Here is a 16,097-nt window from a genome sequence, read left to right as displayed (position 1 = left end):
CCCACTAGCCGCAACTAGAGAAAGCTGGTGCGCAGCAACGAAGACCCAACACAGCCATAAATTAAAAAATATTTAAATAATTTAATTAATTAAAAAAAATAAAATGTACCCTAGAGCTGCAAGATCTCCGGCTTCTCCTGTTGGGGCTGCCCCGGCTGAGATGCAGGAGAGACATCTCTCTGCCTGTGAGCTGCTCTTCACTAAGATGAAGAATACAGTTTCTGAACATGTTCTTAATCTTATTCCATTTATCTAGCCGTTAGCCTTGTAAATGTCTGCAGTGCCCCCATGCTAAATGTATGTATTTGTTTTTGTGCTTTCTCATTAATCCAAATGAACTGGGGATTCTGAGGCATTCTTTCCTTTATTTTCAACAATATGTAAGCATAAAATTGTTTATGTCTTAGTCTCTAAAATTTGACTGTGTTGGGAAATTAGGATGTTTACAGTTTTAAAGCAGAAGGAGAGGCTAAATAATGTCTATCACTTTCTTAGGATTCACTAAATATTCACGATTTTGATAAAGTCACAAAGAGGTCTGGAGTGAAATATGCATCCTCCTCATCTTTTTCAACCCAACTTGGTAGATGAGGTTGAAATGTGAGTTTATATCTGAGAGCCAGCTTTCTCCCCTTGCCTCATTCCCATCTGTTATCCTTAAAATATTATTGAAAATGCCTGTGTGAAATTCTTAGAGGATGTGAGAGCTTTAAAATTAACTAACCATAGGCTCCCATTAATGCACTGAAGCCTGAAATCACCCTGGCAGACAAACATTTTGTATAAGGTGTAACTGAAAATAATACCACGAGTAAACCACTTCTTTTTCATTTTAAGCTTTGTCCCATTCACAGTACTCAGGGCAAAAGAAACCCTGACCTATGCCAAAGGAAAAAAACAAAAGAACATGGATTTCAGATAAGAATGATCCAGAAACCAAAGGAATTTGGAAAGAGCTTTGTAGATGCAAAGTAGCAAATGCAGAACATGAAGGCAAGTAGGGGGGCCAGCAACTCTGGGTGGTGAACCCACCGAGTTTCAATAGACATTTTCACCAACATCTAAACGAAAAACCACCGCGGGGATGGTCAGTTGCCAGCTGGAAAGGATGAGGGAGACATCATCTCCTCCTGCCCAGATTGCACCCCTTTCCTATTTAGAGGCTTCACAGGAGAGAGCTGTAATATGATTATTTGTTGATGAAGGGACTTCTAATTGCTGCTTCAGAGGAGACTAACATGACCAATTGGTTTCCTTTGATGTTTTGTTTGCTGACACAATTGCTAAACTTTGAAATGCAGTCAAACTGTAATTTAGTTCAGAAGCTTCTTTTTAAACGTATATTGCAGCACAGAACTGATTTTTAGTCAAAATCCACTTCTCAGAATTTTTTGTTAATGCAAATCCTTTCTTCATAAAAGGAATATGTGGGCTTCACTGGTGGCACAGTGGTTAAGAATCAGCCTGCCAATGCAGGGGACATGGGTTTGATCCCTGGCCCAGGAAGATCCCACATGCTACGGAGCAACTAAGCCCATGTGCCACAAGTACTGACTTGTGGCACATGGGCTTAGTTGCTCCGTAGCATGTGGGATTAAAGATTTAAAAAAAAAAGAACAAAAGCAATGCTTAAGTTGGGCTGATTTGGGCTCTGGGAAGAGAGGGCAGCCATTCTTTCAATGGATGCATTTCATTTTGCCCCACCTCTCAAGTTCCAAGTGCTCTGGAGATTCATTCATCTTCCTTCTTCTCCTCCTCACACTTTTTCTTCCTTCTTTTTCTTTGACACCCAAATCCAAATGATGTATAAGTGGAGCAGATCTTGGTTGGGTAGGAGTGGGAAACATTGTCCATCTTTATTTTTTTTCACTGCAAACTCCACGTTAGATCCAAGTTTGCTAAAACATACAAGGTTCTCCTAGCCCCTGGAGGTATACTTAAAGTCAGCAAATAAGCACAGTGCATTTTTTTTGAAAGCAATCAAATTTCCTCGATGATCAGTCATTTAAAACTATACTAAGACCAGCAAACTTGCAATGAAGCAGAAAGCAAAATTCACTTTTTAAAAAGACAAAACAAAGGATCATAAAGACATTTCATTCTTGCTGTAGGCTTCTTCCAAATGTTTCCCCGGATCCCAAGGGAGTGTTTTACATCTCCTTTGCTATTAGGAGTATCTGGGTGAAAGTTTGAGAAGCAGTGTGAGATTCTGGTAAATTCTTTTCTAAAACACAGTCTGCTTTTGTATCTGAGAGGAGTATTTCTTTATTTCTGGGGTTCGTGGAATGAGAAATTATGTAGTCCTTGGCTGGACACTTAAGTCTGTTCCTGGGCTTGCCAAAAAGGCTTGGGTTGAGTTACTGGACTGGACTACATATTCCCACTCTGAGACCACCGGGATTGTAAAACTGTTGATGCTGAGTCCATTTCTTGTAAATGGCTCCACATATTCACGAATAAATAGTTTAGTTCTGTTATTGTTGGTTTTGGAGTCACCCCCCAACACACACACACAGTTATCTTGTTTATGCAGAAGTATCAAGCACTGGCATTCTCTCTGTTCCGCATTTGTTGGAAAGTAAATAGGCAGCAATAAAGAAATTTTATTATGCATGTTTCTGCCTTGGGTGGCACCTGGAATTTGCTGAATTTGCTGAGAGCAACTTAAATTTTAAAAGGCTCCTGAGCCTCACCTTTTTCATGCCATTTGAGTCAGATGGAAAACCAAATAATTAGAATAAGCAAGCTGTGTGGGTCTTTTCTCTTGCTCTCGGCTGACTCCAGACCCTGCTGTGGAATTCCAGCACCTCTTCCCCACCCCCCTTCCAGCTGCTAAACTTCCATGACCAGATCTAAACAACTATCTTCCCTCCTCTCCCCATCTCAAATAATCAACAACTGAGTTAGCATATTACCTAGAATATCACGGTACAAAAAATGTTCAGAGTAGAAAACAAACAAAACAAAACCACTCCTAACCATTGATTTATCAGAACATCTCATTTACTTTATGTTGGTCTTCTTCAAACTTGAAAAGTGACTTTAAAGCAATGAAGCCAATTTTCACCAGCATTATATAGACTCTGACTAATGCCAACCAAAAGCACTTTGCCCAGACTGCTTCCCACTAACTTGTACCCAGAGGGTATGGGGTGAAGCAGAATTGAAGAACAAATGTAAACAAAAGTCCAGACATACTGCTCTTTCTTTCAGTGACTCACCCCCGAATGGGACCCTGTCTGAGATCCCACAAAATCCTGTTAAATCTTTCTAGGCAAGATGCTGAACTGCTGTTAGGCTTAGGGAAGAAAATCAATATCATATCTTCCCAGTGATACTGAATTTTGGTAATGATCTCAACCTTTGGAGAAGGTAGCATGGTGTGGTGAACGAAGATTCAGCATCAGACTCAGACCAGCCAAGGTTTAAATCCCAGAGCCACCGTGTTTTGGCTGTGCACCATTGGATACATGACAGGTCCTCCCGGGCCTCTTTTTTTTTTTTCCACCTGCAAAATGAGAAATTGATGACAAAGATTATATGAGACAGCAGATGAGAGAAGCAAGCCCAGTGCTAGGCACACAATCAATGTAAGCATCCCTTCTTTTCTAAAATCAGATCACAGACTATGAACATAAAGTAACTCCCCACCAAGAGCTGACTCTGGCCGAGGGCGCTGTTTTCTACGAAGGGAGCTCTTGGTGGCCCTTAGTTGTGACTGCTGATTGCACACATCTGGAAACTATGACAACTGTTTTGCTTTGAGCTCAGCTTGGCCCAAACATAGCTCTATATAAAGCAGCTTCTATCCCTCAGTTTTTCCCAACACATCATAGCTTGGCATGAATTTGGGCAGAAGAGTGGGTGTCAAAAGAAATGCAAAATATCTGGGAGGAATTCAGATTCAACTAAGAATCACCCAGCCCTGTATGGCCCGTGGAGTAGCTCCCTGTAGTAACTGTCCCTGGAGTAGCTCATTCAACACTCACAGGAGCCTAGTACGAAGCTCTATTATTATGCCTACTTTGCAGAAGTTTCAGCTGAGTCTGGGAGGTTAAGTGGCTTTCTCAGGGTCACAGAAATAATAAGGTTTGAGATAAGATCCCAGGCTTTTTGACCTGGTTAAGAAAGCAGGAGGATTTACAAGGTTGGAAGATGGGCAATGGCAGTGTCTACTTGCCAAAGCCTGCTTTGAGTTGACACCATCCACAACAAGTGCCAGGAAGGGGGGTTGTTGGGAGGAATGTCCCAGATAAGGTGCTTTTACCTTTAGAAACCCTGTGCCGAGCCCCTCTGTCCATTATGTCACATATAGACTGGGGCAGGTAGTGAGATCTGGCTAATTAAGCATGTCATGTAAACAATATCTGATCACTAACTTTAAAAACATTTGTAAGGGCTTCCCTGGTGGTTCAGTGGTTAAGAATCCATCTGCCAATGCAGGGGACACGGGTTTGAACCCTGGTCTGGGAAGATCCCACATGCCGCGGAGCAACAAAGCCCGTGCGCCACAACTACTGAACCTGCACTCTAGAGCCCGCAAGCCACAACTATTGAGCCCTCGTGCCACAACTACTGAAGCCCACGTGCCCGTGCTCTGCAACAAGAGAAGCCACCGCAATGAGAAGCCCGCTCACCGCAACGAAGAGTAGCCCCTGCTCGCCACAACTAGAGAAAGCCCGCATGCAGCAGCGAAGACCCACTGCAGCCAAAAATAAATAAATAAAATAAATAAATTTATTTTTAAAAAAGAATGCTACAATTGTCAGCTTTCTGGGTTTTTTTTTTTAACTGTTTAAAGAAATACAGAGCAATTCTTTTTTTTTTTTTACCATCAAAAACAACAACAGTTTATTCGAATTATTTTTAATTCTTTAGCAAGAAACATTCATTTTTTCATGTGAAGGGAAAACCCTGAAGATGTCCAGCCTTAGGTCAGACAAAAATAGGTGAGTCCTAGCACCTACAGAGCAATTCTAAACACAATTCCCTTATGGGTTTAACTGATGAATTTGTTCTTTCTTTTCACCTGAAAAGCTTCCATTTTCCTCTTGCCCCTTTGTTCTCAGGAGGCAGTTTTGAGTCCCAACATGCCCTGCATCCCCTCCTCCTGTGTCCACTGCCGAAGCAGGGGAATCAGAGTGTGGGCTTCAGCACAACCCCAATTGGATGACAAACAGTAGAGTAATATGCTGGTAGCGTTTTTAAAATTCCAGAATACCAGAATACAGTTCTGCAGCCCCCCTCTCTCCAAATCAAAGCCTACTGAATGAAATGATGACTGCACTCAAGTGCAATTATACTGAGCACGTCAAATTGAAACACTGAAAGTAAATCTTACATTCAGATATTGCATTTCATATCTCAGCGTATGCCAAATAAGCTAGTGACATTTTTATCATTGTTGAGTGTAATGTCAGGATACAAACTTCTACAAATTTTCTACATGACTTTTTCCATTTTATCTGTTTTCCAGTTATGGGTTGAATACATGGTGTGACTTTTAATATTCTCTCCTCCTTCTTCCCCGCATTTTAGGACAAGGGATCAAACTCAATCTTGATTATCCTAAATTTACCCTTAGGTAACCTCAGACCCAGAGGGTTTTTTTGTTTTGTTTTGTTTGTTTGTTTTAATTTGTGTGGGAAAAGAGAGAGGAAAATCTTCCAAATAACCCTATAAATCTGGTCCTATGGATGCTGGCAAATGGCCTGGAAGGAACAAGTGCCAGCACGTTATAGAAGACCACAGTGGCTGGTGGCTACCAGCTCAGGTCTCTCAGGTCGTGGAAACTCGGTAATAACCGAGGGAACTGTGGGTTTTAACCTATGTCAGATTTCGAAGATGGGGCGGGCTTAGTTGAGCCGGATCTCCCTGGGGGCGCGTAAGGGAAGCGGTTGGGAATGAATGAGCCGAGGCCCCGAGCCCGCGTTCCTGGCGGTGGCGCCCTAGCTCCAGCGCGGTGACGACAGGCGTTAAGGTAACAACCGCCGCCGCCGCCGCCGCCGCCGCCGCCGCCGCCGCCGCCGCCAGAGGATGGCTTCCAGCTTCAGGAAGTCAAACGTGGCCTCCATCAGCCAGAAAAGAAAGGTGGAGCCTAAGCCCGAACTCACTGAAAATCAGAAGCAAGAAATTCGCGAAGCGTTTGACCTCTTCGATGCCGACGGCAGCGGCACCATCGACGTGAAGGAGCTGAAGGTGGCCCTGAGGGCGCTGGGCTTTGAACCCAGGAAGGAGGAGATGAAAAGGATGATCGCCGAGGTGGACAAGGAAGGCACAGGGAAAGTCAGCTTCAATGACTTCTTGGCTGTGATGACTCAGAAGATGGCCCAGAAAGACACCAAGGAAGAAATCCTGAGGGCTTTCAGGCTCTTTGATGATGATGAAACTGGGAAGATCTCTTTCAGAAACCTAAAACGCGTGGCCACCGAGTTGGGGGAAAACCTCACTGATGAGGAGCTGCAGGAAATGATTGACGAAGCAGATCGGGATGGAGACGGTGAAGTGAACGAGGAAGAGTTTCTTCGGATCATGAAAAAGACCAGCCTCTATTAAAGTCGGTTTCTCCCACAAGCATGTGTAGGGAGATTGAGTTGACTTGCTGGGTTCCCTGCTTCTGTTGTGTGAAACCTTGAGGTAGAGGCCAGCACGGTCTCTCCTGTTACCCCCAGTTGGTCTAGATAGTTCTATTTCCAAATCTCTAGCTCAATTATAGAATTTTAAAGATGCTTTTAATGTGAGTTTTGGTTTTTCATTCCCAAGAGCAGACCTGGAGGAGTGTAGGTTGAATCAAAGATCCTGAAACTTCTTTCCATCCACCATTTGCCTTGATTGGTGGACACCCATTAAACTGAAGGCAAGACAGCTTCTTGGGACAAACAGCAAAGCAGTTCCCTTGTCGCTTCTTTGGTAGTCTTATATTATCTTGCTTCATATATTATTCCTTAAATTCAAGTCATTGTTCTCGCATGATAAGGTGGAATCACCAGCAGGTCATCCTAGCCATTGATTTTCACTTAACTGAATACTGGTTTGAAGGAAAACAGTGCAGCCATTTATTGGGCTCAGGAAAGGTACTGCTCTAAAGGATAGGCTTGCCTTTGGCTGGTGGTAAATTGTGCTATTTAAACTGTTCTCTGGCTTCGTCACATGCAAATGATTCTTGATTTGTGTGTACATTATCTACTGCGGATTATCGGGGCCATGATGTATTCTTGGGCTACAGAATAAAAACAGAATTTAATATTGGCCCAAGCAAAGTATGATTTGCTTAAGAGATTAAGCTAACTAATGACTTTGAGTAAATATTTATAAATGTAAGATCTTAGCTTAGGAAGTTGTAAAAAAAATATCTATAACACACTTTGAGCTACTTATCTGTCCTTGGAGAGATAAACTAGTGTTTTAGTTATTAGATGAGTTATACTATAACCTTAGTCATTTTATTATTGCTTTATTACAAGCCACTGTCTACCTTCTAATTCTTAGAACATCTTGGTTCTTAATACTTAATTTCCCCTCCTCTGGTATAGAGTTGATGCCAGAATGTCTGGCATTTAGGTAGTTCTCTATTTTATAATCCCAGGAAACTACTTGTTGTGGCTTGTGTATGCGTTAATACTACTTGTTCTCTGTTATAAATTAAACCTGTCTTGTTTTGAAATAAAATACCTACCCATTTGAACATCTACAAATATGAAGTTAGAGAAAAGTTAAATAATATAACTGTGGGAAGATAATGAAATCTATCTGCTGAGATGGAGGCCTGGACAAATGTTTTGATAACAGGCAACAAAACTAGCAAACAGGCAAGATATTTTGGTCACAACTAAATTAAGTCTTCATACAAAGTCCCATTAAAATAAATGCTGAAATTCTGGAAAATTTTTCACTTGCTTTGCCAGCAGTTTTACCCTTCAGAGGATTGTTAATCCAATCAGGAAAACTACTACTCTGGGTTTAATTCTCATTAACAGGGACTAATTTGTCAAAGCAGCAGTACTAGCTGAAGTGATGGGTATGTAGGCATTTACTGTGAGAAAGGATTTTGCTGAGGCGGCTGGCACAGGGCAGGGGAACTCACCCAGACTGCAAATGCTAACAGTTCAGGTTCAAGGTCTTAGTGTGGATTCAGGTGCAGTTGTAGGGGATACAGGTGCAGCTTGGACCAGCATCAGTGAGGGGCCCGATCTGAGGGCAAGGGGAGGAGTGTGGCATTCTGGAAAACAAGAGTTCCTGGCATCCTGATGACCAGAGTCTTGGCCCAAGGATCTACATATGGATCAAGGTAGAAAAAACAGAAACAAAGAAAGTTGGCAGGAACTAGGAGAAAGGGTCAGAGCCTTGGCCAACTGGACTGGGTTCAGTCTTGGCTCCCGGCCCAGCAGAGGATAGAAGCGAAAACCAGGAACCCAGGCTGAAGCCCAGGAATCAAGCTGCCCAGACACCATGGGGTCAACTGTGGAGGCTGTAGCCCAGGACTTAAAGGGTTGCCTTAAAGACACAGTCCGTCCTACACACAGGAAGGGGCTTCAGAATATTTCTGAATCCCATTCACTGCTAAGGAAGAACCTCTCAATGGACTACTAGTTTTGCTTCTCAATCGGCACGTATTCCAGGAGACGGAGGGTAAATCGGGGGCAGGCGAACAACTAGAGCAGACCTAGATTGACATTTGAATTTTAAGGGAAGTAAATCATACATGTCTGGCTGGGTCAGACATGTATCCCAGTCTTTACACAAATAGAACACAAAAAGTGCAATGAAAATTTAAAAACACCTTTTTGCAGATGAGTAAACTCAGCTATAAAGGTTGGGAAGAACTCAGAAAGTAGTTTTCCCTGGGCTATTACAAATGGTCCCAATAAAGAAGCAGGAAGTATACCAAAGAAACTGTGTAGGGAGCTCATTGATAAACTCTTGCTTTCTAATGATACATGTTAACAGGTGAAAAGCAGAGCAATCAGGCCAAGGATAAAACTATGACAGTCTCAAGGTTGTATTGCTATCAAGGGAGCTAATGCCCCAGATGAGCAGAGGACAGTAAAGGAATTTTTTTTTTCCTTAAAGACATCTTAGTTATGTCTAAGATGAGAAGATTGAGGATGGGATAGGTCCAACTCTTTAAATTGTTGCAGGTTGGTTTCCATGGGAAGCAGGCTGTTTGAGTCTTAAGTTTGTGTACAGGAAGTTTATTTGAGTTCTCTGGATCCCATGGGTGAGGAGGAAAGAAACCAAGACTGGGCAGAGGGAGAATTTGGGCCATGATATGGTCACTAACAGAGGCCTCAGCTGATCTCATGGGGAGCTCTGGAGCAAGGGTGACCCTACAGATGACCCAAATTGTGACAAGGAAGTTGGGCCTTTAAAACTTGTCATTGATTGGGCTTCCCTGGTGGCGCAGTGGTTGAGAGTCCGCCTGCCGATGCAGGGGACACAGGTTCGTGCCCCGGTCCGGGAAGATCCCACATGCCGTGGAGCGGCTGGGCCTGTGAGCCATGGCCGCTGAGCCTGCGTGTCCGGAACCTGTGCTCCGCAATGGGAGAGGCCACAACAGTGAGAGGCCCGCGTACCGAAAAAAAAAAAAAAAAAACAAACTTGTCATTGATTGACAGTCACTGGACATGAGCTGTCCCTAGGAAGGGGGTATGACCTTGAGCAAGGTGGCTGTCGTCAGCCAAGGGCAATCAATCTCTGGGAGAGGGAATTCAGTTGCAAACTATTAGCTGTCAAGACTGCCAGCACCTGGGGGATGACTTCAGTTCTGAGGGACAGGCCAGAGGGGAGATCTGGGCAGGGCCCCACGGTGTCCACTACACCCCACACCTTATACCAATTAGATCTACTGGCTAATTCAGGATTCTGATGGATCTTTCTTCCTGGGGGAAACTTATAAAAGGAAATCTAGAGGGATGAACTACAGCCTCTGTCACAGCAGCTGGTCTCGAGACCACAAGTAGTGCTCGTCCCAACCACGCAGTCTGGATTCCCCTCACCCTCAGCACCTCTGCTGACATGTGACTTGCCTAGTGGGATGACCCAGATCCTCATCCCTGAGGAGTCTGGGCCCCTAATCACCGTGCCCCTCTCAGGCTCTGGCTGCTGCACACATCTCTCTGCCCTCAAAATTGACTACAGGAGCCCCAAGAGACGTTCAAGTGTGTCACCTGGGTGCCAAGCATACTGTCCCCATGTTCTGCCCACAGCTCTGCATCCTCCTGATGTCCAGGAGCAGTTACTCATGGTGGTGGCAACTTCCCTGGACTGCCGCCCTCTCGGCACGAGAAACCCAGCGTAACTGGGTGGCGCGCATAGTTTGACATTTAATGGGACTCTCGCTGTGCCTACTGAGGGGAACATTCCCCCTCTGGGAGCCAAGATCTCTAAATGCAGAGAGGCCAGAGTTGTGGGGACAGGCAGCACAAATTAAAGGGTAAATGCCTGGCAGCTGGGGTAAGAATGACTTCTGTCCTTGATTTGCTGGACTCACGTGACACCACACCATATAATGGCCATCAATTTTGAGTGTGTGCTGCATCCTGGAGGGTGGCAAGGCATCCTCACTGGTTGTGATGCCCAAGCTGGCCCCTCAGCAGCATCTCCAACAGGCTTTTCCACTGCTCCATCAGGTCAAAAGCTTCTGCGTGTTATTGGACCAGTAGACTCTGGGCCTGAATTCCCACTGTTGCACTTCCTTTCCTATAAAGTGGGTGCATCGGTCCAAGGGAATGTTATGTGGGATCCTATGTCAGTAAATACTCAGCTGTGGTCCTGGCTGAAGCTCCACAAGCAAGAGAGGCAAACCCTTGACCAAAATATGTGTCAAGTCTAGTCAAGATGAGTCACTCATCTTTCCAGGGTGGAAGGGATCCAGTTAGACTACTTGACACCAGGAGGCCTGTTGGCCTCCTTGGGGGATGGTGCTGTTCCCATTTGGTGGCCACAGCAGCTATATCACCCTTCGTGAATGGGAGTCCGAGCTGCTGGACCCACGCACAGCCTCCATCTCTGCCCAATGACTACTCCATTCATGTGTGTATTGTGTCAGCCCTGGGGGGTGGCAATGACAGAGGTAGACTGGCATCAACTGGCCAAGTCATTCTATCTTCCTAGTTGTTTGGCATCTCTCATACGATAGAAATGCTCTGATAGGTGTTAATATGAATTCCTCACACTTCCTACCCATTGCCATAAATCCACCTATGTGCCTTTTTTCCAGATCTTTTTATCCTTGATGCTTCCTTTTCCAGAGTCCTGAACAATCAGCCAACCGATGGGTCACCACTGTCAGAGCCCGCATGTATTCTAATTTCAGGTCACTTTTCTTTCCACACCAAGTGGATTCTGCTCTATCAGAAATTCTGTCCATTGGAAGGGTTTCCTCTTTCACTGGTGTCTTTCTGGTCCACCTTTTAGTGTAATGAACCTATGGTTCGTTGTACCAAAGCTGACGTATCCCTGAACCAACTTCAGCATTTTTACTCTTCCAGCAGCTAGTCATAAAGGACCACCTACCCCCACGTGGGCACAGGTATGAGCTGAGGGAGGGGCTCTGGTGCAATTTGATGGATGACAGGGGCCTTCTCACGCAGCTAACTTGGGTCCTGTAGCCTTGCCTGTGCCAGATCCCAGGCATGCGGGTTCTTCGTTCCCCAACCAGGGATCGAACCCATGCCTCCTGCAGTGGAAGCATGGAGTGCTAACCACTGGACCACCAAGGAATTTCCTCAGATATACCACTTCTTTTTCTTGTTTCCCAAGGTGGCAGATTACACTATTGATTGTAGATCTTTCTTCTTTTCTAACATATGGGTTCAATGCTATTCATTTCCCTCCACTTTTCATTGTATCCCACTGCATTTTCTTTTCAAAGATTTTTTGATATGGACCATTTTTAAAGTCTTTTATTGAATTTGTTACAATATTGCGTCTGTTTTATGTTTTGGTTTTTTGGCCCCGAGGCATGTGGGATCTTAGCTCCCTAGCCAGCGATGGAACCTGCACCCCTGCATTGGAAGGTGAAGTCTTAACCACTGGACCACCAGGGAGGTCCCCCCACTGCATTTTTATCTAGTTCCAAATATGTTTTAATTTCTCTTGAGACTTCTTCTTTGACCCATGTATTATTGTTTGATCTCAAATATTTTGCAATTTTCCTGCTATTTTTCTATCTTTTCTAATTTAATTCTCTGTGGTCTGAGAGCATGCTTTTTTTTTTTTTTTAAAGCACTGTGGTTTTTGTTTGTTTTTTTTGTTTTTGTGTGGTTTTTTTTTAATTTTTGGCTGTGTTGGGTCTTCGTTGCTGCGCACGGGCTTTCTCTAGTTGCGGTGAGCGGCGGCTACTCTTCGTTGCGGTGCGCAGGTTTCTCATTGCGGTGGCTTGAGAGCATGCTTTTTGAGATTTATTCTTTTTAACGGGTTAAGGTGTGTTTTATGCCCCATAATGTAGTCCATCTTGGTGAAAGTTCTGCGTGAGCTTGAGAAGAATATGTCATCTGCTGTTCTCAGATGCAGTCGTCTATATATGTCAATTATATTCAGTAGATTGATGGTGCTGTTGAGTTTACCTATGTCCTCACTGAATTTCTGCCTCCTGGATCTGTCCATTTCTGATACAGGGGTGTTAACGTCTCCAGTTATAATAGTGGATTCATCTATTTCTCTTCACACATGGATCAGTTTTTGCCTCATATTTTGATGCTCTGTTTTTAGGTACATAAGAATTTTATGTCTCCTTGGAGAATTGACCTTTTCATCATTATTTAATGCCCCTCTAGACCCAGGATAATTTCCCTTGCTCTGAAGTCTGCTTTATCTGAAATTAATATTATTACTTCAGCTTTCTTTTGATTACTATTAGCATGGAATATCTTGACTTTTAACCGACCTGTGTCTTTATATTTCAAGTAGGTTTCTTATAGACAACATATAGTTGGGTATTGTTTTTTTTATCCACTCTGTCAGTTTCTGTCTTTTAATTGGTGTTAGATCAGTTAAGAACAAGAAAAATAAAATATTTTATTTTCCCTTCATTTATTCCTTCTCTAATGCTCTTCTTTTTTTTCTTCCAGTTTTATTGAGCTATAATTGACACATAGCATTGCATAAGTTTAAGGTGTACAGCATAATGATTTGACTTACATACATCATGACATGATTATCACAAGAAGTTTAGTGAACATCACCATCTCATATAGATACAAAATAAAGGAAAAAGAAAATATTTTTCCTTGTGATGAGAACACTTGGGATTTACTCTCTTAACTTTCATAACATACAGAAGTGTTAAGCATATATTAATCATGTTGTACATTACAAACCTAGTACTTTTTATCTTATAGCTGGAAGTTTATATATTTTGACCACCTTCATCCAATTCACCCTCCCCCTACCCCCTGCCTCTGGTCCTTTTCTTATGAGTTTGTTTGTCTGTTTGTTTTTATATTGTTTTGTATAAATTTATTTATTTATTTATTTTTGGCTGTATTGGGTCTTCGTTGCTGCACGTGGACTCTCTCTAGTTGCGGTGAGCGGGGGCTACTCTTCGTTGTGGTGCGCGGGTTTCTCATTGCGGTGGCTTCTCGTTGCGGAGCACAGGCTGTAGGCGCACCGGCTTCAGTAGTTGTGGTTCACAGGCTCTAGAGCGCAGGCTCAGTAGTTGTGGCGCACGGGCCTAGCTGCTCTGCAGCAAGTGGGATCTTCCCGGACCAGGGCTCGAACCCACATCCCCAGCACTGGCAGGTGGATTCTCAACCACTACACCACCAGGGAAGTCCCAATCTGTTTGTTTTTAAAGTATAATTGACCTACCATACTATGTTAGTTCCTGGTGGACAGCACAGTGAGTTGATATTTCTGTATATTACAAAATGATCACCACGATAAGTCTAGTTACTATCTGTCACCATACAAAAATATTACATTATTATTGATTATATTCCCCACTCTGTATGTTACATGCCCGTGGCTCATTTATTTTGTAACTGGAAGTTTGTACCTCTTCATTTCCCTCACCTATTTCACTCATCTCCCCCACCCCCATCCCCTCTGGCAACCATCTGTTTGTTCTCTGTATCTATGACTCTTTTCTGTTTTGTTACATGTGTTCACTTGTTTTGTTTTTTAGATTCCACATAGATGTAAAATCGCACAGTAAATCTAATGCTCTTCTTTTCTTTATGTAGATCTTAGTTTCTGAATTAAATCATTTTCCTTCTCTCTTGAAGAACTTCTTTCTTACAAAGCAGGTCTAATGTGGTAGGTCTACTAATCCCCTCAATTTTTGCCTATCTGAGAAAGTCTTTATTTCTCCTTCACTTATTTTTTAAATTTATTTATTCATTTATTTAATTTTTGGCTGCACTGGGTCTTTGCTGCTGCACGCGGGTTTTCTCTAGTTGCTGAGAGTGGGGGCTACTCATTGTTGTGGTGCACGGGCTTCTCAGAGCAGTGGCTTCTTGTTGCAGAGCATGGGCTCTAGGCGCACAGGCTTCAGTAGTTGTGACTCGAGGGCTCTAGAGCGCAGGCTCAGTAGTTGTGGCGCACGGGCTTAGTTGCTCCAGGGCATGTGGGATCTTCCCGGACCAGGGCTCAAACCCGTGTCCCCTGCATTGGCAGGTGGATTCCTAACCACAGCACCACGAGGGAAGCCCTTTCCTTCACTTTTGAAGGATTACTTCACTGAACCCAGAATTCTAAGTTCATGTTTTTTATTTTCACCACTTTAAATGTTTCACTCCAGGGCTTCCCTGGTGGCGCAGTGGTTGAGAGTCTGCCTGCCAATGCAGGGGACATGGGTTCGAGCCCTGGTCTGGGAAGATCCCACATGCCGCGGAGCAACTGGGCCCGTGAGCCACAATTACTGAGTTTGCGCATCTGGAGCCTGTGCTCCGCAACAAGAGAGGCTGCGATAGTGAGAGGCCCGCGCGCACACTGCGATGAAGAGTGGCCCCCGCTTGCCACAACTAGAGAAAGCCCTCGCGCAGAAACGAAGACCCAACACAGCCATAAATTAATTAATTAATTAATTTAAAAAAATATTTTTTAAAAAAATGTTTCACTCCACTTTCTTCTTGCTTGCCTGGTTTCTGAAGAGAAGTCAGTACAATTCTTATCCTTGTTTCCCTAAAAGTAAGGTGTTTCCCCCACTCTGCCTCTGGCCTCTTTGGGGAATTTCTCTTTGTCTTTGATTTTCTGCAGTTTTTTTAAAATTTGATAATGAAAGGCTTTAATTGTAATGTCATTGGTACATGTCATTGCTTTATAGTTTCATAACTTAAGTTTAAATATTAAGAGATAGTTGGACATTTTTAAACTAAATAACAAGCATTTAAAACACCATGGTGTTTAGCTAATGTGTATTTAAAAGTATAAAGGAGATTCATAAAAATAAAAAGATGTTTTAAACATAGGGTCTGTAAATACACCCTATTTTATCATTTATGGTAACATAGTATGGTATTTATTTATTTATTTATTTTATTAATTAAAGTATAATTGACCTACAACACTCTTTGTTCCAGGTGCACAACACAGTGACTCAATATTTCTATACATTACAAAAGGATCACCACTTCTACAGTTTGATAATTACATGCAGATTTTTGGTGTTGTCTGAGATTCCTGGATCTGTGGTTTGTGTCCATCATTAATTTTGGAAAATTCTCAGCCATCATCATTTTCAATATTTATTCTTTTCCTTTCTCTCTTTCTTCTCCTTCTGGTATTCCCTTTATACATATGTTATTGCAGTGGCTTCTCTTGTTGTGGAGCACAGGCTCTAGGGTGTGCAGGCTTCAGTAGCTGTGGCACGCGGGCTTAGTTGCTCCCGACATGTGGAATCTTCCCGGACCAGGGCTCGAACCCGTGTCCCCTGCATTGGCAGGCAGATTCTTAACCACTGCGCCATCAGGGAAGTCTGCTTACACATTCTGATCTATCTTTTTCATTCTTTCTTCTCTTTACATTTCAGTTTTTGAAGTTTCTATTGACATATCTTTAAGCTCACTGATTCTTTCCTTGGTTATTAATGAGCCCAAAAAAGGCATTCTTCATTTCTGTTTCAGTGTTTTTGATTTCCAACATTTCCTTTTGACTGT

At 43.2% G+C, this 16,097-nt stretch overlaps 1 protein-coding gene across 1 annotated transcript; it reads left to right on the top strand.

Moving 5' to 3' along the window:
* The first annotated feature begins 6,036 nt into the window (after positions 1-6,036).
* On the top strand, positions 6,037-6,555 carry CETN1 (centrin 1). Its single transcript, XM_060119473.1, has one exon. The coding sequence runs from the start codon at positions 6,037-6,039 to the stop codon at positions 6,553-6,555; it is 519 nt and encodes a 172-aa protein (XP_059975456.1).
* The last annotated feature ends 9,542 nt before the right edge of the window (positions 6,556-16,097 follow it).

Source organism: Mesoplodon densirostris, chromosome 15 (assembly GCF_025265405.1).
Source record: "Mesoplodon densirostris isolate mMesDen1 chromosome 15, mMesDen1 primary haplotype, whole genome shotgun sequence".
In the NCBI taxonomy this organism is placed as follows: domain Eukaryota; kingdom Metazoa; phylum Chordata; class Mammalia; order Artiodactyla; family Ziphiidae; genus Mesoplodon; species Mesoplodon densirostris.
The sequence above is the reverse complement of the archived record's forward strand: the minus strand, read 5'-3'. Positions and strand labels throughout refer to the sequence as shown.